General features: G+C 64.5%; 2 protein-coding genes across 4 annotated transcripts in view; one reads left to right on the forward strand and one right to left on the reverse strand.

The window, feature by feature from the left end:
• The window catches only part of THAP4 (THAP domain containing 4), a 38,769-nt gene extending 36,117 nt beyond the window's left edge, over positions 1-2,652 (forward strand). For both annotated transcript variants that reach the window (XM_041764944.1, XM_041764945.1), the window contains one exon: positions 2,398-2,652. In XM_041764944.1, coding sequence (XP_041620878.1) covers positions 2,398-2,517 — 120 coding nt within the window. In that variant the 3' untranslated portion in view covers positions 2,518-2,652. The remainder of the gene's footprint in view (positions 1-2,397) is intronic.
• A 3,236-nt stretch (positions 2,653-5,888) lies between these two features.
• Positions 5,889-16,273, reverse strand: BOK (BCL2 family apoptosis regulator BOK). 2 transcript variants are annotated; one of them, XM_041767140.1, is made up of 5 exons: positions 15,915-16,273; positions 14,512-14,763; positions 12,355-12,483; positions 8,554-8,717; positions 5,889-7,818 (listed from the first exon to the last, which is right to left on the reverse strand). In XM_041767140.1, the coding sequence occupies exons 2-5, from the start codon at positions 14,732-14,734 to the stop codon at positions 7,693-7,695; spliced, it is 642 nt and encodes a 213-aa protein (XP_041623074.1). In that variant the 5' UTR covers positions 14,735-14,763; positions 15,915-16,273; the 3' UTR covers positions 5,889-7,692. The 2 variants fall into 2 exon arrangements, with proteins under 2 accessions (XP_041623074.1, XP_041623073.1); XM_041767139.1 differs by lacking the exon at positions 15,915-16,273 and adding an exon at positions 15,643-15,869.
• Positions 16,274-22,795: the final 6,522 nt, after the last annotated feature.

A 22,795-nucleotide genomic window follows, 5' to 3' on the forward strand; every position in this document is an offset into this window, starting at 1 on the left:
CCCCGGTGGCCTCGGGGCGCACCCAGCCCGCGCCCCGCCTCGCGCTGCGCCCAGGCCAGAGGCGCCCCAGGACTCCGTGTCTGCCCCCTGCCCTGAGGCCACGTGGTTTTGTGGTGTCGGGGGAGGCGGGGGGAGGTGCTCATCAGTCTTATTTTCATTTTGCTTTTTTGTCTTACATGACTCTGTTTTTAATGATGAGAAAACAAAACACTTTGCTTCTTAAAGTAAACACACGTGTTTTATGTCGTTTTCTTCGCATGAGTCAGATTTCTCACCGACACTTAGAAATCTTCCCTCACACTTAAACACATCAGTAAACGCCTTTTCTAGAAAAGCAGGAGTGTCCGTCTTTAGGAGGCTCCCTTTGCCTAAGCAGGAGCCCGAGAGCCTTGTCAAAACCTAGACCCACGCAGCTCCTGTCGCAGATTTTCAATCAAAATCAAAGAACTGAGATTCTGCAGGTCACAGGAGGGTGAGTACACAGTGTGTGCAAACCAGTGTTGGACTTTGAACGTGGGGGACGTATTTTCTTAAGATTTTATTTATTTATTTATGAGAGACACACAGAGAGAGGCAGAGACACAGGAGAAGCAGGCTCCCTGCAGGAGCCCGACGTGGGACTCGATCCCGGGACCCTGGGGTCATGCCCTGGGCTGAAGGCAGATGCTCCACCGCTGAGCCCCCCTGGTGTCTTAGGGGAGATATTTTCAAAAACATGATTATGACTTCGGGCCCTTCCATGAGCTGGACGGGAGTCGGCTCTTTTTACACACGGGCCGCTGTTGGCAGAAGGAGAACGTGCTGCTGCCTCAGTTTCACAACTGGAGCACTTCGGCGGCAGGCGCTGGGGCCCATCCAGGTGCTTCGTGGTCTCTGACTCTCCATCCATCCCCGCTTCCCTGCCGTGGGGTCCCTGCCCTGAGAACCTGCAGGAGGCCCTCTGGTATTTGAGGGGAGGGGAGTCCTGCTGCTGCTAAATCCTCTGCACAGGGATCCCTGGGTGGCGCAGCGGTTTAGCGTCTGCCTTTGGCCCAGGGCGCGATCCTGGAGACCCGGGATCGAATCCCACGTCGGGCTCTCGCTGCATGGAGCCTGCTTCTCTCTCGCTGCAGCACGAGTCCTTGGGGTGACAGTCCCATCAGTGACTGAGGTGCCGTCCTTCTGTGGGGAAGGCCGTGTGGCCGGCAGGTCCCTGCCCTCCCTGGCCCCCAGGCATCCGTATGGCGTGTCCGGGGTGAGCGGCCAGCGTCGCTCGGATAGAACGTGGGGCTGCTGCTCCGTCCTCGCGGTGTCCCGGGATCTGCGGCGCGGTCGCCTCCGGGGCCTCCACGCCCCCAGCAGCGTCTGGCCTAGGAGTCCTCCTTCCCAGCATGGGATTCCCGTTTGAGCGTCTCTGGCCGCCGCATCCTCGCCGGAGCCCTCCATCCCGCGCCGGGGCCTGTGGCGTCGGCGCACCCACCGCGGGTGCCCTCCCTGGCACCGGTGCGCCTGCTCTCGCCTCCTGGCCTCAGTCGGGGGTTTTCTGTTTTTCTCGGATCCTCGACGCCGTGTGTGAAGAGCGTGGGCGCTGCGCGGCCTGGTGCGATGCCGTCTCGCGGCGCAGCCGTCGCTCGGGCAGAGCCCGTCTGCAGGCTGAGCTGTCCTGAAGCTGGTCGTCGCTGCCCGGCCGCCCGTCGTGGTCCCGGGGGCACGTCTGGGCTCTTCCCTGGCCTCCCAGCCTCTTGGCCCCACTGCTGTCCCCTTGCTGTCCAGGCGGCCGCTCGTGGCCACACATGCCTCCTTGTCCCCGGGACCTCTGTCCTGGCTGCGGGGCTGGTTCCCTGGGGCCTTTAAATGGACGTTGTGAGACGTGGCCCCCCTGGTTTTCTGCGCCAGATGGCCAGTAGCCGGGTGCTTGGCTGTGGCCTGGAGGAGGACGGCCTCATCTGCCCTGGACCCCAGCGCGTCCCCAGGGTGGCCCCATGGTGGCCGGTGGCTTGTGTCCCGGCTGCCTCGGCCTCTGTGGCCGGTGCTCCAAGAGGATGGGACTTCCCACCAGCTGCCGTGCTCCTTCTGACACGTCGGTGCTTCCGGAGGGGCTCACGCCGAGTCCCCGAGGACACGGGCGACGTCTGCTCAGGCTGTCAGCGCGCGAGGGCGAGGGCGAGGGGGCCGAGCGCCTGAAAGGACGTGGCCGCTGGTCAGTGAGCCGAGACGAGCCCAAGGCCGGGGCGCCTGCTGGACCCCTGCGGATGGCGGCCGTGGGCTCAGCGTCCGCCACCCCGGCGGGGCCACCGTGCGGCCACAGGCCTCTGACGACGGAGGCGGCAGGTCGCAGCCTGTACCGAACCCTCGGCCTGGGGTGGGGCCGCCCTCGGAAGATAAAACTAAGGCGTTTGTCTGTTTTGTTCCGCTCAGATCACCCGAAAATTCAGGCTGAATTCCGAAGGCAAACTTGAACAGACCGTCTCCATGGCGACCACCACCCAGCCCATGACTCAGCATCTCCACATCACCTACAAGAGGGTGACCCCGTGACCCCGAGTGTGTAGTGACCCTTCGGCTTCGTAGACGCCCGCCGAGGTGCGGGTGGGCCGCGGGCTCGTGGGTTCCAGAGTCGCCACGGGTCCCTGTAACGGCGTAGGAAAACCAAATAAAAGGCCTTTATTTTTATGACTGAGCATTTCGAATATTATCACTTGTGTAGACTGTGCATTTCTTTCATCTGCCGGTGAGTACCCGTTTTCCATCCTTTTCTGTAAAAAATTAAGGAGTGACTCTTTCCTTATTCTGCTGGCAGCTTTGACAAGATCTAAAGTATTTATGAGCCTCCCCGGAGGAGCCAGCCATAAGCTGCCGACGAACGTGGGACAGAAAGGGTCGCGCTCGCTTCACAGTTTGTGAAGCTTACGGTCTCGGGCCGTGTCCACACGGATGAAGGGCGTCCCCAAGGCCAGAGGCGGTGTGAGCGGGTCCCCGCCCACGGCCCCGCAGCAGAACGCGGCCCGTCTCCCAGAGGCGCGCGAACCCTCCTGCCGTCACCACCCCCCTGGTTTCCCTCTAGCGGCTCCTCCTCGTCTGTTCGCCCTTCTATTTGCTGCCATATTTTTAAACAAATCCCAGGCATTTATCCCCAACGGCTTGTAAAAACAAAGCCGCTTTCTTCTTCCCAACGCAGCAGCAGGTCCGGAGCCACGTGGGGAACGTGGACGCTGCAGGGGGGTGAGGCCGCGGGGCAGCCGCAGCCAACTCCACCCACCCGGGGCTTGGGGACCCACGGCATTACGGGGCTGGGGTCGCCAGGGCCGAGTCCCCTGCAGCTGGGATCCCCAGGGAACACCATGGCGGGCGGATGCTCCTGGGCAGCCCCGCCTGCGGGCGGCAAGCACGGCTCTGGCTCCCTGTCTGCACCCTGGACCCCATGGCCTCGCTGGGCGCAGCCCGTGCCATGGCCTCCCGGACGCCGTCCTGCAGGGCAGCGCAGTTCTCTGGGGCTGCGGCCTGGGTCCGCTCAGGAGGGGCGCAGGCCGCTGCCGGGTCGAGGCCGAGCCTCGGGGCCGCTTCGCCGTCGGGCTGGAGGCAGCAGAGCCCCGTGGCTCGGGTTTCCGCAGGTGGGTCTGGGCGGAACCGGGCCTCTGCGCTCGCAGCCTGGGGTCCAGGAGGGCAGCAGCCCGAGCCCGGGGCAAGCAGCAGATGCCGGCACGGCCACCCGGCCGCCGCCTCCCGGGAGGCTCGTGGGGACGCGGTCCCGTCCCGGCTGGGTGCTGGGGGGTCCGTCCTGGCACCGTCCCATCTGCTCCCTGCGGACGCTCTTCCCGGGCCCCCCCAGTGCCTGTCGCACCCCAGGAGCCTCGCGGGTCCGCCTGCCGCCCTTCGCTGATGCTGAAATGAAGGGGCCCCGCGGCGGGAACGTGGTTTCCTCAGCACCCACAGGGACGGTGCCCCCACGTCGCCCCCTCCCCACGGCGAGGGCCGGTCCGTGCCACAGCCCGGGGCCTGTCTGAGCAGGGGGTGGCGCCCCAGGTGCGGGGACGGGCGGCGGAGAGCCATGAATTTCCTACAGCAGGTGCGTCAGGAAGGGGGTGGGGAGCGCCCCTCATACTGTGCGCGCCCGGCTCGTTCAGCCGCTGCAGTGTGGCCCCGGGGCAGGGCAGGTGTGGCCCCCAGACGACAGCCCCGCTTTTGGGGAGCCAGGTGACCTGGTCACCCGGCTGCGTGGACCGACATTCTCGTCCTGTGGCCGGGGGGGTGTGGAGCTCATCAGAGACACAGGGGGGCTTACGGAGGCCCCCAGAGACCCCCACGGAGACCCCGCACAGCCAAGGGCCGGGCCTCCTCACGGTGCTTAAGGCCGGGCCCCGAGATCAGGAGTGACGTGGGCGCCCCCGACCCTGGTCACGTCCACATTCGGGGACAAGTGCCCGCAGGAGTCCCCGTCATGTGCAGCCGTGGGCCCTGGAACCACTTCCAGCAGGAAGCCGGCAGGAAAGAGCCGGCCTTTAATCCGCGGTCTGCGCCCTGCTGTCCCCGGACACGCCACTAGGCCAGGGCGGCGGCCCTCCTGGGTGGGAGGCCCCCGGTGCAGCCCGACCGGGAACGGCTTCACACCTACCGTGGCCGTGCTGCCCGGCCGTGGCCCTTCCCTCACCGCATAGCCTGGGAGCCGCTTCTGTGCTCAGACACAAGACACGACGCATCCGTGCCATTTCCAGCTCACATCTTGGGATCACAGAAGGTTTGACTTAAATTCTTTGATTTTACCTCTTCTGAGATGATAAGCCTTGGTTCTTCGCAAGACTAATGTCGTTTGCTTTATCCTACAGATACCTGCAGTGTTTGCAGGATGATCAGACTGGGGTTAACAGCAGGACCACGCCTGAAGTTTGCAGTTTTTCCCTCTTTTTTTGCACCTTTCCCAGCAAAGAGATAAAGTCAAAATATAGTGTAATGGGGGCAGCCCCGGTGGTGCAGCGGTTTAGCGCCGCCTTCAGCCCAGGGCACAACCCCGGGGTCCCGGGATCGAGTCCCACGTCGGGAGCCTGCTTCTCCCTCTGCCTGTGTTTCTGACTCTCTCTGTCTCTCATGAATAAATAAAATCTAAAAAAAGTTTAAAAAACTAGATTCTGTAGGCTTAAAGATTTCAATGTAAACTTAAAAATCGTAAAAATAAAAATGATATAAAAAAATAGGGATCCCTGGGTGGCGCAGCGGTTTGGCGCCTGCCTTTGGCCCAGGGCGCGATCCTGGAGACCCGGGATCGAATCCCACGTCAGGCTTCCGGTGCATGGAGCCTGCTTCTCCCTCTGCCTGTGTCTCTGCCTCTCTCTCTCTCTCTCTGACTATCATAAATAATAAATAAATAAATAAATAAATAAATATATATATATATATATATATATATAGTATAATGGGAATAATTCGTTTACCCGGGTGCTCATCTCACCGACCTGACCTACATGCTCGTTTCTTTACTTAAACTCCCACAAATCGAGGGTTCTCAAGTTGGCTTTGCTTATGTGAAACCTCCCACGTGACTCCACCGTCAAAACTGTAAAATCAGGCCGACTTTGCTGGGCTGCACGGGGGGCGCAGGTGGCGCACTGGGCAGGTCCCCTCGTGCCGCACACCTGGTGCTTCCGGTCCTCGGCTGCTCAGATGACGTCACGATGACCCACCTGGCATCCGGGCTCTGCCGGCGGGGGTGGGGCAGGGGCCTGGGGGCTCGAGTGCCAGGGGCCCGTCCTCACCGACCAGCCGCTGTGGTCAGCCATGGGGCCGGCCAGCCTCCCGGGCGGGGAGACGGAGCTGCCGTGTTGGGGTTTGCATTCCTCTTTTTTTCTTTTTCTCCTGGATTTTTGTAGCTGATGAGCTCTTTTGAATTAGAAACATTAATCCTGATATTCTTAACGTTCGGTTACAGCGTTTTTATTGAGGTACAATGCACTGTTACGACATAAAGTTCACCATTTTCACCATCGTAAAGTGTGTAAGAGCTAGTGTACAGTCCAGTGGCTTTCGGTATGTTCACAGTGTTGTGCGACCGTCACCTGTGTCCCCCCCAAACGCTGTCCCCAGGAGACCCGTGACCCGCGAGGCTCAGCCGGGCCCAGCCCTGGCGACCGCGCCTGTTCTGTCTCAAGTCAAAATATTTCGAAAAATGTTGAATGTGATAAACATTTCGATCCAGTACGTGTTCTGTCTTTTATTGTGGCTGAACGTTGAATCCTCCGCAGGAGTCCGGCCCACTCCCCGGCTACGGAGGACGGCCCCCACCGCGGTGCGCCCCGGGATCGCCCGGCCCGCGTCCGTGAGCGCAGTGACCGGCCGTCTGCCCGTGCGTGTCAGCAGGCCGCCGCCGCGTCTGGCCGGGGCTCGTGTGGCCCAGCGCCCGGCCCCCCTCACCTCCCCTTTCCAGGTTCTTCCTGGCTATTCTTTGCTTTTTTAAGAGAATTTCCTTCCATGAACTTTTATGATCAGTTTGTTTAAATCCAGAAAAACCCCACTGCGCTGAGTTTACAGGGAGGGCACTAAGTTTATAAACGGACTCAGGGAGAGTCGTCTTCGGGTTTCGGCTCCGGACCGCGGCGGTTCTGGCTTGTGCTCACGGCCCCGCGGCGGAAGGCGCCGAGCGTGTTGTCACCCAGGCTCGCACTCGTGCGGGCGGTGCACCAACCCGTGTCACTGCTGCTGCTGCTGTGAGCGGAGCTGCCCTGCGCCGTGCCCTGTCCCTGGAGGGCTGGGGAGGCGGCCCGCCCGGGGTCCCCGCGGCCGCAGACCTTGCTGCCACCTGAGCCTGCCTCAGGTCCGGGTCGGGGGTCAGGGGGGAAGTGGGCTCCAGCCCTGGCGAGGGCACGGGGTGGGGGGGGCCAGGAGCCCACGATGGCCTGGTGGTCGGGGTCCCCCCTGGGCTGCGAGGCTGGGTGCGAGGGCAGGACCCCGATGCGTCACCCGGGAAGGGGCGTGGCCCCCCACCTGGCCCCCCCCCCCCCCGTGCCCCTGGCCTGAGCGGGGCAGCCTGGGAAGGGAGTGGGGGCTGCGGTTGGCACAGGACCCGCCTCCTGCCCCGCGGGCTTGAGCATGACGTGCGTGTCGCCGTGGGGCAGCAGGCCCTGGGGGGACGCCGTGGCGCGTCTGTGCTTGTGCTCGTCCTGGGGGATGGCCTGCCGTCCCGGCCCTGGCAGTGCCCAGGACAGGCCCAGGCAGCGGACATGACCCTAGTGGGACCTGTGCACACCAACCTGGTTTGGGCACATGCATTGCCGGCCTGTCCCTGCCACACAGGGACCTGCCGGGAGGGGACACGCTGCCCCGCCAGAGCGGATTAAGCAGCCGGTGCGTGGGCCCCGTGTGCTGCGGGCGGGCTCACTGAGACCCCACAGCTCCCGCCGCCCGGCCAGGCCAGGTCCCCTTCCGCCCACGAGGCCCACTCCGCCCTGCCGTGGGTGCTTCCCGGAGGGGCCCCGGGCATGGGGGGGGCCTGGTGTTCCCCACGCCCTGCCCTTTGGACCCGGGAGCGACCTTGACTTCTGGCTCCAGAAACGGGACGAGCGGTTCCGAGGGCCAGGGCCTGGACGCGGGCTCAGGGCAGGGCCTCCAGCCCCGAGGCAGGGCCCCCACGGCCGGCGCGCTCCCAGGCGGGGCGAGGAGGCCGAGGCCGTGCGCGGGGCCCCGGGCTTGGGGGGCCTGGCTTCAGCCCGAGCACGCGGCGGCCGCTCATCTCTCCGGCAGCAGCACGAGGAAGGCGGCCTTCAGGAAGCGGCCGAAGCTGCAGAGCGCGGCCACCAGCCAGTGCGAGCGGAAGCCGGGCTCCGTGCTCACCACACACTTGAGGACGTCGGTCTGGAGGGGAGAGGGCGGGTTAGAGACGAGCGCTGCGGGGGGTGCCCGAGGCCTTAGGGGAGGTCCTGGTGGGGCAGCCCAACCCGAGGACGGGAGGATGGGGAGCCTGAGGCCGCGGGCCCGGCAGGGGAGAAACCCGCTGTGCCCGTGTCCCCGCGGCCACCTGCTCCTGCCCCCGGGGCTGCAGACGCCCCCGCAGCCCCCGCCTGGGGAGCACCACGGCGCGCTGCCCCCCAGAACGGGTGGGACCGGCTCCCCGCAAGCCCACCGAGCAGCAGGCCCAGTTCTTTCTCCTGCCGGGAACGAAATCTGCCCTGCGCTCTGGACCTCGACCGCGGAGCCCACTGGCGTCTGCAGCAGCGGCCGCGCGGCAGGCAGGAGGCAGCGGCGTCGGGTCTGTGCTGAGGACTGGCCGCAGCCCGGGTCCCGGGGGGGCCGCCCCACGAGCGCCCATGGCAGGGGAGACGGCAGCCCCGGCCCGAGCTCCAGCGCCCTCGGCCGCCACCCATCGGGGTGAGCTCTCCTGTGGGGGCTGCACCCGAGGCCCGGCCGGGGTGGGGGCGCCTGGTGCAGGGCCTGGTCAGTGACGGGCGATCCCTCCCGGGCAGCTCCTGCCCCGCGGGGTCTGGGCTCGGGGGAGCGGAGGGCAGGTGGGCAGGGAGCCGGGCAGTGGGAGCAGCGGAGCCCCAGCATCCCCCTGCAGCAGCCCCTCCCCCGCACCCCAGGTCCCCTCACCCATCCTCCGCGCCTCCGCAGCCAGGGCGCCAGGGTCTTGCGCACGAACTCCCCGAGGCAGTCGACGAGCGCGTGGACCAGGGCGGGCTGGGCCTGTCGCACACAGTCCACCGCCAGCCCTGCGGCCACGGAGTACAGCGACACCACCTTGCCCCATGTGATGCCTGCGGGGAGACATACGGACGCTGGTCAGCGGGGCCACAGCAAGGGCCTGGGGCCCGGCCGCCTCCCCCTGCGCCCACGCCCACCCCCAGTGGTTCTTGGCGGCGATCTCCAAGCCTCCGGCACACAGCCGCGCTCCCGGCCAGCCCTGCCCTGCCCAGCGGCCACTGGAGGACGCGAGGGGACAGCGAGAACCCTCAGCAGGAAGGGGGCCGAGGCCGGGGCTGCAGGGACCCATAGGGCACCGCACGCACGCACAGGAGGGGCCCCACGGCGCGCCCGCCCCTGGCCCGGCCCTTCTCCTCGAGCCCAGACCCGGGTGCAGCCCCCAGGGGGAGGGCGCGGGCGCGGGGACCCGTCACATGCCGGCGAGAACAGAAACCGTCCAGAAGCGTGCAGGCGGCGTCCACGCACCCGGGGAAAGGATGCAGGGGCAGCACCGCGGGAAGGGATGGGACGCCTGCCACCGCGCAGGGAGCACGGAGCCTGGGCCACGGCGCTCAACAGGCCACGTGGGCGCGTGGGCCCAGAACAGGAACCCAGGGTGACACCGGGGGCAGGGGTCGTGGGGGCTGGGCGAGGGGGTGTCCTTCCAGGGCGAGGAGACCGGGGCGGTGGCCCAGGGGCCGCTGCACGGCGCGTTTCACGGTGCTTCACTGCGATGAAGGTTTCATCCCAATAAAAGAAAGACCGTGGAAGCCCCGGACCGCGTCCCTCCTGCGCCGGCCACTTCCCGACTCTTCCAAAATAAACCCAAGTCCTGGGGCGCCCGCTGGCTCCGCCGGGGCGGCCCGTGACCCTCTCCACGTGCCACGCTGGGGCCACAGCCTCCTTAGAGAGTGAAACCCCACCGGAGCCCCGGGCGCCTCGGGCCCGTCCACCACCCGGGTCCCCGCGCCCTCCAGGTGCCGTCCTGGTGGCCTGTCCCGGCCCCGTGCCAGGGGGCAGGTGAGCCCCAGGGGGCCGGGGCCCCGCGCTCTGCTCGCGTTGGGCAGGAGCAGGGTGGTTCGGCCTCTGTGGCCGCCCGGGTGGTGCTGCCCGCGGCCGCGCCGTCCTTGTGCGGGGGTCACCCCGGCGGCTGAGGCTCGACGGCTCCCCGGGCGGCGCCTGGCCAGACGCACGTCCTCCCCGGAGAACCGTCTCTTCTGATCCTTTGCTCATTTTTGGTATTGGTTTCTGAGACTTGTTTATCTTTTGTATTTTCTGATCTTTCTGCGGTAAAATATTTTGCTCTTGTAATAAAAAACAAAACAAAAAAGCCTCCTGCCAGCTTCCACTCAGGGAGGGGAAAATTGCTTTGTCCCTGAAGGGGGCTGAGCAGCCACAGGGCCACGGCTGCCACGAGCGGCACTGGCGGCGTCTCCCCCACGGGCACGGCCGCTTGGAGACGCCCCTAGACCTGGCCCGCGGCCCCCAAGATGCCCCGTCACCGCCGGAGCCGGACTCAGGCCCGGCCTGCACCTCGGGGGGGAGCTGCCAGGAGGACAAGCGCGGGGCACCACGTGGGGGTCAGCGTGTGCTCGGCCACCCGGGGGCCGCGGGGACGGGACCGAGGTCAGCAGATGCCACGTGGCTGGGCGGACACGGGGCGCGGGGAGGCCTGGCAGCGGGGGCTGGAGGCGCTGCGCACGGAGGGGACGTTCTCTCCCGCCTCGATGATGACCCCGACTTTAACCGAAGCCCCCAAGTGGACGGAGCGGCTGTGGCCTGTGCTCACCCTGCCCCTGCCCTCCCCCATCTTCCCCTCCCCCTCCCCCTGCCCAGGCCCTCCCCCATTCCCTCCCCCATCTGTCCCCTCGGCCCTCCCTCTGCCCCCTCCCCCTGCCTCCTCCCTGCCCCTCCCCCCCCCAGCGCTTCTCTGAACCTCTCAGGCCTGTACCGCCCTGAGCAAGGCCAGGCAGCTGGGGGGTGCTGCATCGGTCCCCTGGGTGTGGGGTCCTGTCCCGTGCCCCCCTGTCCCACCCCCCCAGGGGCCTCCCCCGCCCAGCAGGCCGCCGCGTTCCCACAGATAAGCCTTCCTTTTAAAGGCAGACCTCAGCTCCGGAGACAGACACAGGGCGGCCACCCACGCGCCAGCAGCAGCGGGGACAAGGAGCCTGGGAGGCCTGAGGGTCGTCCCGGCCCACGTGCCCTGCACCCCACCTGCTGCCCCCTCCCCTAGGCGCCGTCTCAGGTCACCCTCGCAGGGTCACCTGGGACCCGGGTCACCACCCAGGACACACTGGAGGAACCGGGCCCCCCCACTGCCCACCAGGCACCTCCATCACGGGGTCCTGGCCTTGCTGGCCTCTGCTGGGAGGTCATTGCTGGCCTGGCCGCGGCCTGGAGACAGCTGGAGGCTACAGCTGGCAGCCCCATGTCCCTGGACGTCCCGTGTCCCCAGCACACTGGACGCAGCTGAGGGAAGCCGCTCCCGTCAAGCGCGGCTCTGACCCTGCTTGTCCTCCCGCCCAGGGGTCAGTGGAGCTTCCATGGGAAGGTGCTGGAGGTCAACACGGGGCCCCCGGGGGGCTGGGGTCTGCCTCCGATGGGCTGAGGCGGCTCCTCTAGTCCATCTCCTCTCCCAGGGGGGCCTGGGGGGGCCTCTGGCAGACTACGGGCCCCCTGCAGGGGTGGGGACTGTGGCTCCGGCCCGGCCCGCACCCTCATGCCCTGCCCTGCTGCTGCCCTGGTCTCCTAGGGACAAGGACACCAAGGCCCAGGTCAGGCTGGCTGGCCACAGGCCCAGAGCTGCCTCCCGGAGGAGGGGGCCTGAGGCCTCCCTGCCCCACCCCCCTGGGGCCCTTCCAGGAAGCCCCAGCAGGAGACTGGCCCAACGCCCATCGGGAACACTCCAGCTCTGCGGCCCTCAAGCTCTCTGCCCCTGAGGGCTGGGACTGGCCGTCCCCTCATCACAGGGTCCCCTGGCTCAGAGCAGCACCGAGAGGCACGATCGATCGCAGACGGGGGTGGGGGTGGGGGTGGGGGCTGGCACCTGTTACACACGGGGATACAGGAAGCGCGTGTGCCAGGATGGGACACGAGGCCGCGGGTGGGGCGGTACGGTCTGTGGACCACATAGAGGGGACAAGGAGGTGACACGGGGACAGGACAAGGTTCAGGGGGATGAGTCAGCCTGGGGGCGGGTGTACACACGGGAGGAGCAGGAGCAGAGGACACAGACGGGCCACCAGGGGGTTCCCAGGTGAGTGTGGGCCAGCCAGGGGGACAGGTGAGGCAGTCCCCCCCAGACGCTCCCCAGCAAGCCACTGCACCCGGGCTCCTGCCCTCAACGTCCTGCCCTGACGCGGGGTCCCCCCCGAGACAAGCCTCTGACCCAACAGAACGGGGCTGAGCGAGTGACGCTGTAACGTCTGAAGTGACATCACAAGAGCCTAGCGGTGGCCACCCAGGCTGGGACACTGCCGCCCAGGACCTGCTGCCAGGTTCCCCCGGGCCAGGATGTGCGGGACCCACTCAGGACAGCCTGGCCCCGCAGCCACCGGGCAGCAGCACCAACTCCGCCCAGTCCCCGCGCTACGTGGGCCGGCTGGGTCCCCCCAGTCCGCAGAGCCCAGGGTGCCACACGTCACGGTCCGAGTCGGCCCAGGCTGCTCTGTGCTGGTGGCTCTGGGGCCCGAGGCGCAGGGCCAGGCCTACCTCCAGAGAAGATCTGAGATGCCACCGCCAGGAAGGCGTCAGTCACCACGCTCTCGGATTGCAGGGAGATGTTCAGCTGGCGCGCCACGTTGCGGTAGACGCTGGGCCGGATCAGCTCCAGCTCGTCCCCTGGGCAGGCGCACGGTGGGGTCAGGGAGGCCCGGGCCTGTGTGACCCCAGCCCTGCCCCCCCTGCCCCAGGCCTGGGCCCACCCGCTGCTCATGGCCCCGGCTGCACCTGGCACCAACTGGCCTGGCCCCTGACCCCTGACCCTGCTCAGCCTGTTGGATGCCCACCCCCGCTTGACCCCACCATGGCCCGGGGACAAGAGCGAGCGGGCACAGCGGGCACCCCGACCTGCCCCGGGGCCCGCCCCCCCCCCCACAAGCCAGCCCCCCGCCCCCACCCAGGGCCAAGCCGGCCGGGCCGGTGGGGCGGGATCCCTGGGACGAGCCGGGCCCTGCCTGATGGTGACTCACGGCCGCTGAGCGGTCGGGGCAGGCGGGCGGGGCAGCAGCCAGGGCCACGCGGGCAGGGGCCGTGCCAGCGCCCCCACGCAGGTGGGGCTGCCTCGTGGGGCGTCCTTGCCGGGCGCAGGCACGGCGCTGCGACCCAGGAGCGAAGGCCTCGCCTGGGGCCCCAGGCGTCGCCCAGACCCGGGCTCCCGGAGCCACGTGGGCGTGTGTCGCGGCCCTGCCCGCTGCCCGCTCGCCGAGGAATTCCACGCGCCCAGCGCCGCCGCTGGTGCAGCCAAGCAAACGGAAGCGCCGCGGACCCGCCGGGCTGATGAGGGCGTCTGTGCCATCACGGGCCGGGCCGCACGCCACGCAGGCAGCCCAGAGTGGACGCAGAGCAGACTGGCCAGGCTGCGGGCAGCGGGGGGGCATGGGAATTCCCAGGGCGGCCGTTCCCACGCAGACCTTGGGCCTGGGCACCGGGGCACACTGGGGGCGCAGGGGCTCATGTGGAGGGCGCAAGAGCAGAGTGCAGCAGGTGGGCGTGCGCGGGAGGACTCGGGGGCCTGGGGCGTCCCCCTCCTTGGCCACTGGCAGGGCTGAGTGCCAGCGACCGCAGAGCCTGGGCCACCCCTGCTCCCCACGACCAGGCCTGAGGCATCGGGGCGCCCGAGCAGGGTTCTCCAGACAAGTTTCAACAACAGGGACTCTGGCCTGGAGCAGAGGCAGCGCCGGCTGCTGCTCACGGACTAGGACGCCGGGCGGCTGGGCCGGGGCAGGACATCCTGCTGGTCCCCGGGCGCCGGCGGCTCTTGGGACGCCATCCTCTCCAGGGCCAGAAGGTCCCCCGGCATCACGCCCACAGCCCAGCTGAGCACACGGCCGTCGGTGGCCGACCTCAGGGGAGTCCAGGTCCTCCGAACCCCGGGGGTCCCCAGGCCCGCCGGCCGGCGGTCCGCACCTAGGAGCCTCTCCCCTCCCGAGGCCCTGGGGGTGAGCACCCCTCCTGGTGGGCTTCAGACGGCCCCCCGTGCCCCCCCACCCCCTCCTGGGCAGCTGGGTCTACGCAGCCCTGCTCTCAGGGTCCACATGAAACAGGAACAAGCCGGCACCACAGTCAGCCTGAGAGGCAGGGTGTCCCCCGCCACAGAGCCCTGCTCCGACCCTGCCCACATGCCATCGGGCCTCCGTGTTTGCTCCCCACTGCCCACTCTGAACAACCTCAGCCCCGGGCGGGCGGGGGGTCACCTACTCCGTGGGGCTGGCCCCACCCTTCTGAGGTCCAGACCCCCAGAACGTGATAATGGTTACTGTGCTCTGCGTGACCTCACTCCAACCAAGCACCCCCAGGCGTCCACACAGGCCAGCTGGGGTTCTGGCTGCCGTGACCCTCCGGAGCCCCAGTTTCCAACGCTAGCAGCCTCCAAGCAAGAGGCAGGCAGCGGGATTTCAGGCAGGAGACAGACTTTCCAAAACAAACATGGGGACACGTGGTCCCACAAAGGGTTCCTGTGCCCAGCTCAGTACAAGGGTCACTCGGGGAGTCTAGGCTTCCGCCTGGAATCTGAGCCCCGCAGGCATCGCGGGGGCTGGGCCGGGCGGGCAGGGGCCTGGGGGCAGGGAGGGGCGGGGGTGCCCTGCAGGCTGACCCCGTGCCCGATCCCGGCCCTCGCCCGCCCTCTCCGGGCCTCCCCGCACTCACCCAGGCGCAGCAGCACCGCGCACACCTCGGCCAGGCGGCCCCCGGGGGCGGGAGCGGCGCGCTCGGGCGCGGTCCAGGCCAGGCCGGCGCGCAGCAGCCGCGCGTGCACGAACTCCCGGCCCAGCGCCTTGGCCTGGGCCACCAGCTCCTTGTCGCTGGGCGAGCGGTCAAAGGCGTCCATGATCTCCGCGGCGAGCACCGAGGAGCGCCGCAGCACCTCCATGGCGGGGACGCGGGCCAGGGGCGCGGCACCTGCGGGCGGACAGGCTCAGCGGCCCGGCCTGGCTGGCGCTGGGGAGCCCGCCCCGGCAGGAGGGCGCCCCGGGGCGCGGGGAGGAGGAACAGGGCGCGCGGGGAGGGGGCCCGGGGAACGGGAGGGGGGCGGGGGAGGGCGGGGCAGGGCCGCGGGGAGGGGGGCAGGGCGCGCGCGGGAGGGGCCCGGGGACGGGGAGGGGGCGCGGGGAGGGGGGACACGGGGCGCGGGAGGGGGGCAGGCGGGCGCGGGGAGGGGGCCGGGGAGGGGGGACGGGCGCGCGGGGAGGGGGGCGGGACGGGGCGCGCGGGGAGGGGGCCCGGGGCGGGGAGGGGGCGCGGGGAGGGGGAGCAGGGCGCGCGGGGAGGGGGCCCGGGCGCGGGCGGGGAGGGGGGGCGGGGAGGGGCGGGGAGGGGGGCGCGGGGAGGGGGGCGGGGCGGCGGGGGAGGGGGCCCCGGGGCGCGGGGAGCGGGGCGCGGGGAGGGGGGCAGGGCGCGCGGGGAGGGGGCGGCGCGCGGGGAGGCGGGGAGGGCAGGGCGCGCGGGGAGGGGAGCACCCGGGGCGCGGGGAGGGGGAGCAGGGCGCGGGCGGGGGGGCCCGGGCGCGGACGAGGGGGCGCGGGGAGGGGGGGGAGCAGGGCGCGCGGGGAGGGGGCCCCGGGGCGCGGGGACCGGGGCGCGGGGAGGGGGCCCCGGGGCGCGGGGAGGGGGCCGGGGGCGGGCGGGCGGGGAGGGGGCCCCGGGGCGCGGGGAGGGGGCGCGGGGAGGGGGAGCAGGGCGCGCGGGGACGGGGGCGCGGGAGGGGCCGGGGCGCGGGAGGGGGCGCGTGGAGGGGGAGCAGGGCGCGCGGGGAGGGGCGCGGGGCGGAAGGACCCTTGCCTTGGGGACCCCAGATCTTTAAAGATATGGTGTCACATCCGTTCGGGTCCCGAGTTAAATCGCAAAGCTCCGCGCGGCCGGGATCGGAGGGACCGCGGGGAGAGGGCGCGGGCTCTGGGGCCGCGTGCCCGCGCTCGAAGACGAGTGCGCGGCGGCGGCGGAGGCGCGGGCGGGGGCCGGGCGAGGCCGGGGGCGGGCGCGGGCGCGGGGCGGGGGGCGGCGGGCCGTGCGCCCCAGGACGGGCCCGGTCCCCGCGCGGCGGCCCAGCTCACCTCTGCCGCGGCATGTCGCGGGCGCGGGGCCGGGAGGGGCGCTGGCCTCGGGTGTCCGTCCCGAGCGGCGAGGACGCGCCCGCCCGTCGCCAGCCGGTGCGCCCGGGGCCCCGCGGAGTGCGCCGGCCTGTGCGCCCTGGGGCGGCGGCGAGGGGCGCGGGGCGCGGGGCGCGGGCTCCGCGGGCGGGAGGCGAGGCTTGGGGCTTCGCCTTCTAAGGAAAAGGCAGCCCCCGGGGCGGAGCCGCGGCCGAGCTTCCCGCCGCCTCCCGCCCCGCTTAAGGAGGCCCGAGCGAGTTCCCGGCGCAGCTCCGGAGGCCACCGGCCGCCGCCGTCCCCGCGACCCCGGGCGTTGCCGCCTGGCGCCGGCCCGCAGCTCGCTGCGCTCATTGTTTCCTAGAGGTTCTTTACATATTGTGGATGCGCGCCCGGGCCTGCCGCGGGCCTCCGGGGGTGGGGGGGGCGACCCGGTCCTACTGCAGGCGCTGCACAGAGCTCCTTGCAGTGGGGGGCGATCCTGAGTAAAGTCCAATTTATTTGTCGTTTCTCTTATGATTACTGATTTTTCACTAGGACAGTCTCTGTTTTCTTTTAGAAGCTTAAATGTTGGGGATCCCTGGGGGGCTCAGCGGTTGAGCATCTGCCTTCAGCTCAGGGCGTGATCCGAAGTCCTGGGATCGAGTCCCGCCCGGCATCGGGCTCCCCGCCGGGAGCCTGCTTCTCCCTCTGCCTGAGTCTCTGCCTCTGTGTGTGTGTGTGTGTGTTTCTCTCTCATGAATAAATAAATAAAAATCTTTAAAAAAAATAAAAGCTTAAATGTTTTCCCATTGACATTTAAATCTATGATGGGTCACCGTTCTTCTGAATAGTATCTAGGGTGTGCGCTCTCTCTCTCTCTGTAAAATATATTTTTTTTTCATTTTTATTTATTTATGAAGTCGCACACAGAGAGAGAGAGGCAGAGACACAGGCAGAGGGAGAAGCAGGCTCCATGCAGGGAGCCCGACGTGGGACTCGATCCCGGCTCTCCAGGATCGCACCCTGGGCCAAAGGCAGGTGCCAAACCACTGCGCCACCCAGGGATCCCATAAAATATATTTTTTAATATGAATATCCAGTTGACCCCGCATCATTTATTGTAAAAGACCATCATTTTCCCCCTCCAACTGGGAAAGAGCCTCCATCATAAAAAGTAACTGCATATGTGACCTGCTCTGGAGTCTTCCATCTCAGTGGCCAATCCCTCTCTCCTTGTACCAGCACACGGTTAACCAGCCTGCTCTGATTCACATTCATGCAGGTTCTTCCCATGGGCACATAGAATGTTAATCAAAATAGGGGTGCCTGGGGGCACCTGGCTGGCTCAGTCCCTTAAGCATCTGCCTTGGGCTCCGGTCATGAGCCCAGGGTCCTGGGATCCAGCTGCATGTGGCCCCCTGCTCCCAGCTCAGCCCACAGTCTGCTTCTCTCTCCATCTGCTCCTCCCCCCTTCTCATGCTCTCGTTCAAATAAATAAATAAATAAATAAATAAATCTTGGGATTTAAAAAATATATATTTATTTATTCAGAGAGAGAGACAGAGAGGCAGAGACACAGGCAGAGGGAGAAGCAGGCTCCATGCAGGAACCCCAATACGGGACTCAATCCCGGGTCCCCAGGATCACACCCCTGGCTGCAGGCGGCGCTAAACCGCTGCACCACGGAGGCTGCCCTAAATAAATAAATCTTAAAGGTGGGGCACCTGGCTGGTTCCACTGATAAGAGCATCTGACCCTTGATCTCAGGGGTGTGAGTATGAGCCCCATGTTGGGGCTTTTTTTTTTTTAACTTAACAATAAAATCTTTTTAAAAATGTTATTCAGGGCAGCCCCAGTGGCTAAGCGGTTTAGCACCGCCTTTGGCCTGGGGTGTGATCCTGGAGACCTGGGATCGAGTCCCACATCAGGGCTCCCTGCATGGAGCCTGCTTCTCCCTCTGCCTGTGTCTCTGCTTCTCTCTCTCTGTGTCTCTCATAAATAAATAAATAAAATCTTTTTAAAAATGTTACTCAGGGGATCCCTGGGTGGCTCGGCGGTTTAGTGCCTGCCTTTAGCCCAGGGTGCAGTCCTGGAGTCCTGGGATTGAGACCCACGTCGGGCTTGCTGCATGGAGCCTGCTGCTCCCTTTGCCTGTGTCTCTGCCTCTCTCTCTAAGTCTATCATGAATAAGTAAATAAATATATTTTTTAAAATGTTACTCATTTTTTAAAAGATTTTATTCATTTAGGAGAGAGAGAAAGCAAGAAAGCACAAGCAGGGGGGAAGGGCAAAGGGAGAGAGAGAAGCAGGCTTCTCTCCCCGCCCCCCACCATTGATCAGGAAGCCCCTTGTGGGGCTCAATCCCAGGACCCCTGAGCTCACAACCTGAGCTGAAGGCAGACACTCAACTGACTAAGCCATCCAGGCACCCCCCCGAAAAAAATGTTATTCAAAATAGACCATATCCTGAGCCATAAAATCTAAACAAATTTCAAAGGATGAAATCATACAAGTGTGTCTTCTCTGAATTAAAGTTTAATGTCAAAAAAACTGTTAGAAAGCCTCCAAGTGCTTGGAATTTAAACACACTTCTAAACACTTAAGAGTCCAATAGTAAACCACAAGGGAAATTGTAAAATACTTTGCAGTGAGCAATAGTGAAAATATGACATCAAACACTGTGGGATGCAGGGAAAGCTGTGCTTAGAGGGAACTTTATAGCTTTAGAAGAAAGGCTGATGATTAATGTTCTACGTTCCAATTCAAGCACTAGAAAAAGAACAAATTTAACCCAACAGTGAAAGGAAATAATGAAAACAAGAGCAAAAATTACAGAAAATCAACAAAGCCAAAAGTTGGTTCTTTGAAGAGATTAAGAGGATTCATCAACTCCTGGAAATATCAATTAAGAAAAAGAAAACGGGGGATCCCTGGGTGGCTCAGCGGTTTAGCACCTGCCTTTGGCCCAGGGCGCGATCCTGGAGTCCCGGGATCCAGTCCCAAGTCGGGCTCCCGGCGTGGAGCCTGCTTCTCCCTCCTCCTGTGTCTCTGCCTCTCTCTCTCTCTATGTCTATCATAAATAAATAAATAAATCTTTCAAAAAAAAAAAAAAAGAAAAAGAAAAAGAAAACATATCAGGAATAAAAAAGAGGACATCAACCGATACTACAAACATTAAAAGGGTAATAAGGGGCATCTGACTGGCTCAGTCAGTGCAGCATGAGACTCTTGATCTCAGATCTGTGAGTTCAAGCTCTGCATTGGACTCCATGCTGGGTGTGGAGGCTACATAAAATCAATTAATTGGTTAATTAATTAAAATTTTCAAAGAGGATAATGAGAGTATAATATGAACAACTATGACAGTGAATGTGAAACGTAAATGAAACACAATTTACCAAAATTGACATTAGAAGAAATAGAAAATCTGGGTAGTCCTATACCAATTAAGTAAAATTAATCCATAATTTAAAATCTTCCCACGTGTACTCGCTTCGGCAGCACATACACTAAAATCTTCCCACAGCGTGAACACCCCGCGGCCAGCTGTGCACTGCGGGGCCCAGCTCTGGGCCGGCGGCTCCTCCCAGGTCCGTGGCTCCTCCAGGGTCTGCGGCTCCTCCTGGGTGGCAGCTGCCCTGGAGCTGGCAGGGCGTGCTGCCGGCCGGGGTTCCTTAGGAGGCACGTGCAGAGCAAAGGCAGTCCTGGCCGCAGAGGCGGAAATCATTACTTCTTGAAAGCGTATTTGCAAAGATTTTATTTTGAAAATCAAAATATGCAAGAGTGGGCAGTATGATGAACCCTCCATACCATGGTTAGTACACTATTAGGATTTTCTTGGTTTTGAATCAATATTGTGCCTTTTAATAATCAAAAAATGCCCCTTTAGGGGAAGCCCGGGGGCTCTGCGGTGGAGCGTCTGCCTTGGGTGTGACCCCAGGGTCCTGGGATCGGGTCCCACATCGGCTCCCCGCAGAGACCCTACTTCTCCCTCTGCCTGTGTCTCTGCCTCTCTCTTTGTGTGTCTCTCATGAATAAATAAATAAAATCTTAAAAAAAAAAAAAAAAGGAAAATCACCAACCATACACAACAAACGTGCCCAGAGACTAAGAAGGGAGCAGATGTTCACCACTTTATTTTGCGAGGCCAACAAAGCACTAAAGGCCAAACCTGCCAAGAACATGAATAGAATCTAGGAAAGCTGTTCAAACTCCGGCTGCCTTGGCTTCTCCGTAGATACAGAGAAGAGCAATACCTGCCATCTATGGTTGAGGAGAGGACTGAACCGGTGAATCCGTGTGAAAACGTGCTTGTCACCTAGTGGGGCTCAGGAACTGACAGCTGTTTAGGCAGAAAAGCTTCTAGGCCTGCAAAGTGTGAGTGTGCGTGTGAACGTACTCTTCAGCTCAGGAGCCGGAGCATCAGGACAGAGTCTGCCTCTGGCACATCTTTCTTAGATTTTATTTATTTATTTATTTATTTATTTATTTATTTATTTACTTACTTACTTATTTTAGAGGGAGAGTAGGGGGAGGAGCAGAGGGAAAGGGACAATCGGACTCTGCACCAAGCCTGCCCTGGGGCTCACCCGCAGGGCTCAAGCCCACCACCTGAGATCATGACCTGAGCCAAAATGACAAGTTGGATGCTGGGACGCCTGGGTGGCTTGGCCTTTGAGCCATTGAGCACCTGCTTTCCGCTCAGGGTGTGACCCCGGGGTCCCGGGATCGAGTTCCATATCGGGCTCCCTGCATGGAGCCTGCTTCTCCCTCTGCCTGTGTGTGTGTGTGTGTGTGTCTCTCTCTCACTCTCGTTCTCTATCTCGCTCTCTGTCTCATAAATAAATAAAATCTTAAAAAAACAATAACAGTCAATGCTTAGTGAACAGGAGGCTCCCAGGCGCCCCGCCTCTGGCTCTGCTGCAGGGCACTTAGCTTGGGCTTCTCTGTACTTTACAGACGGGAGTAAGGGACTTGCCCAAGGCCTTGCTGTAGAACCGGGCACACACTGTGTACTTTGGAGCCTGACCCTGGGGTCCCTGTACTTCAGGTAAAGAAAAAAAAAAAAAAAAAACGATGTTTGTGGACAGGAGCCGGGGCAGGGCGGGAGGGGGCTCCCTCCTGCTGCCTTCCCAGCATGTGGCCTCAGGCGACATCCTGCCCTACTCAGCCTCCTACACACAGCGGGACACATCGTCATCCGCCTCTCCTGGGCCACGTGGGTGGGTGCAGAGCGGCTCTGGCCTGGCTCCAGGCCCGAAGCCAGTGGACTTCTCCCAGGACAGGTCAGACCAAAGCCACGTCTGAGAATGTTCAAAACCAACGAGGGCACAGGAGGTGGAAATGCCCACGTGTTTACCAGGAGAGGAGGTTACACCAATCATGAGTGGTTCGAGCGCAGACCCGCATCCCGACCTTAGAAAGGCTGCGTCACGCTGGAACTAGCTGAGGTCTTCCGGTCCCTCGAGGCACGGAGGAAGCTGGCCTGTCCCCGGGGTGGGCCTGCGTGCTGCACAGAGGAGCTGCTGAGCTCTCCGGGCGTGGGCCGGGGGCGTGGTGCCCGTGGGGCCGGACCAAGACCCAGGGGTGGGGTGGGTCTCCCCGCCCTCCTCGTTCTCCTTTCAAAATGCATCCTAAGAGCTACTTCTGCCCCTTTGCTGCTGCCCGCCCCCCCATGCAGGCCAGCACCCATCCTCCGGGTGGCCTCTCGGCTCCACGCTGCGCGGGGGGACACCGTCCCTTTCCAGAACCAGCCGACTGCATTGCTGCCCAGCTCCCCAGCACCTGGCTTCACCCTCCTCAACCTCCGCGGCTTCCTGTGCCCCCTCCTGCCTCGCTCTCACAGCTAAGCCACCCAGTCCTTGCAGATCATCAATGCGCCCCACACACGTGCGTCTCAGGGTCGCTGTGCCTTCCTCCCTGTCACCCTCGCAGCTGTGCTCACGCATCATTCCGCCAGAGATGCCCTCTCCTGCCTCCTGCCTCGCCCCCGGCCCCCGTGAAAGTCTTTCTCACGCCCACATCCTCTGTGCAATCCGGGGCCCGACCGGCATGGCCAAGGCTAGGGTGGGCCTGGAGTCCCCAAGAGCATGACACGGCCTGCCGCTCACACAGCTGGTCTGCCCTCGGGACAGTCCACGCTGCCACTGAGGCACACACCACGATCTAGCCTCACTTTGTGTGGGTTCCCCTGCACAGCTCACGCTTCCTCCCCAGGGCCTCGGGTCTCCCCCACCCCACCCCGCCGCCCTGCTCCTGCCCTGCTCAGGTGCTCCGCTGCTCCTCCTGGACCCCGGGCACTGGGCCCAGACTGGGGCTGCTGGGATGGTGGCCCTCTCCCTTTCGGTGTGTTTGCTGGGGAAACACATCTGTTTTTAGGGGTTCATGTCCAACCCCACGGCCTTCTAGCCCCTCTTCTCTTGAGGTCCAGGACAGGCCCCTGGCCTGGGGTCCTCGCCGTGGTGATGGGGTGCCCCCGAGCTTCTCTGACGGGAGAGGAATTTATGTGCTGACCACCTGGAAGGCGGGCAGGAGCCTCCAGGAAAGACAGAGGAGGGGAAGGAGCCCCCCAGACCCCAGCCTCTCTGGCAAAGAAAAAAAGCCTCACCCCGTGATGCTGCCAGGAACTGGAGCAGAAAGGAGACAGGATTCCGACCAGAAATCCATGGCACCCTTGAACCCTGGAGCCATGTGAAGAATCTGGAAGCAGAAGCTGTCAAGTGGACAGTGGACATCAACCTGCGAGGCCTCGGCGTGGCCCAAGCACTGTCCCCACGAGGGCCCTGGGAGGCAGGGCGCGGTCCCAGCGCCCCGGGAGCACGGCGGGCAGGTGGGTGCACGACCATGCGGGGCTGGGCGACCCTCAC

Source organism: Vulpes lagopus, chromosome 8, assembly GCF_018345385.1.
Source record: "Vulpes lagopus strain Blue_001 chromosome 8, ASM1834538v1, whole genome shotgun sequence".
Lineage (NCBI taxonomy): Eukaryota > Metazoa > Chordata > Mammalia > Carnivora > Canidae > Vulpes > Vulpes lagopus.

What these genes read in the sequence shown, in the direction of transcription:
- BOK (XM_041767140.1), bottom strand. Translation starts at nt 14,734, where the DNA reads ATGGAGGTGCTGCGGCGCTCCTCGGTGCTCGCCGCGGAGATCATGGAC. An exon ending in CGCGGTGCTGCTGCGCCTGG is followed by an intron (nt 12,484 to 14,511) that starts GTGAGTGCGGGG and finishes GCGCCTGCCCAG; the next exon opens with GGGACGAGCTGGAGCTGATC. An exon ending in TGCGGAGGCGCGGAGGATGG is followed by an intron (nt 7,819 to 8,553) that starts GTGAGGGGACCT and finishes TCTCCCCTCCAG; the next exon opens with ACCGACGTCCTCAAGTGTGT.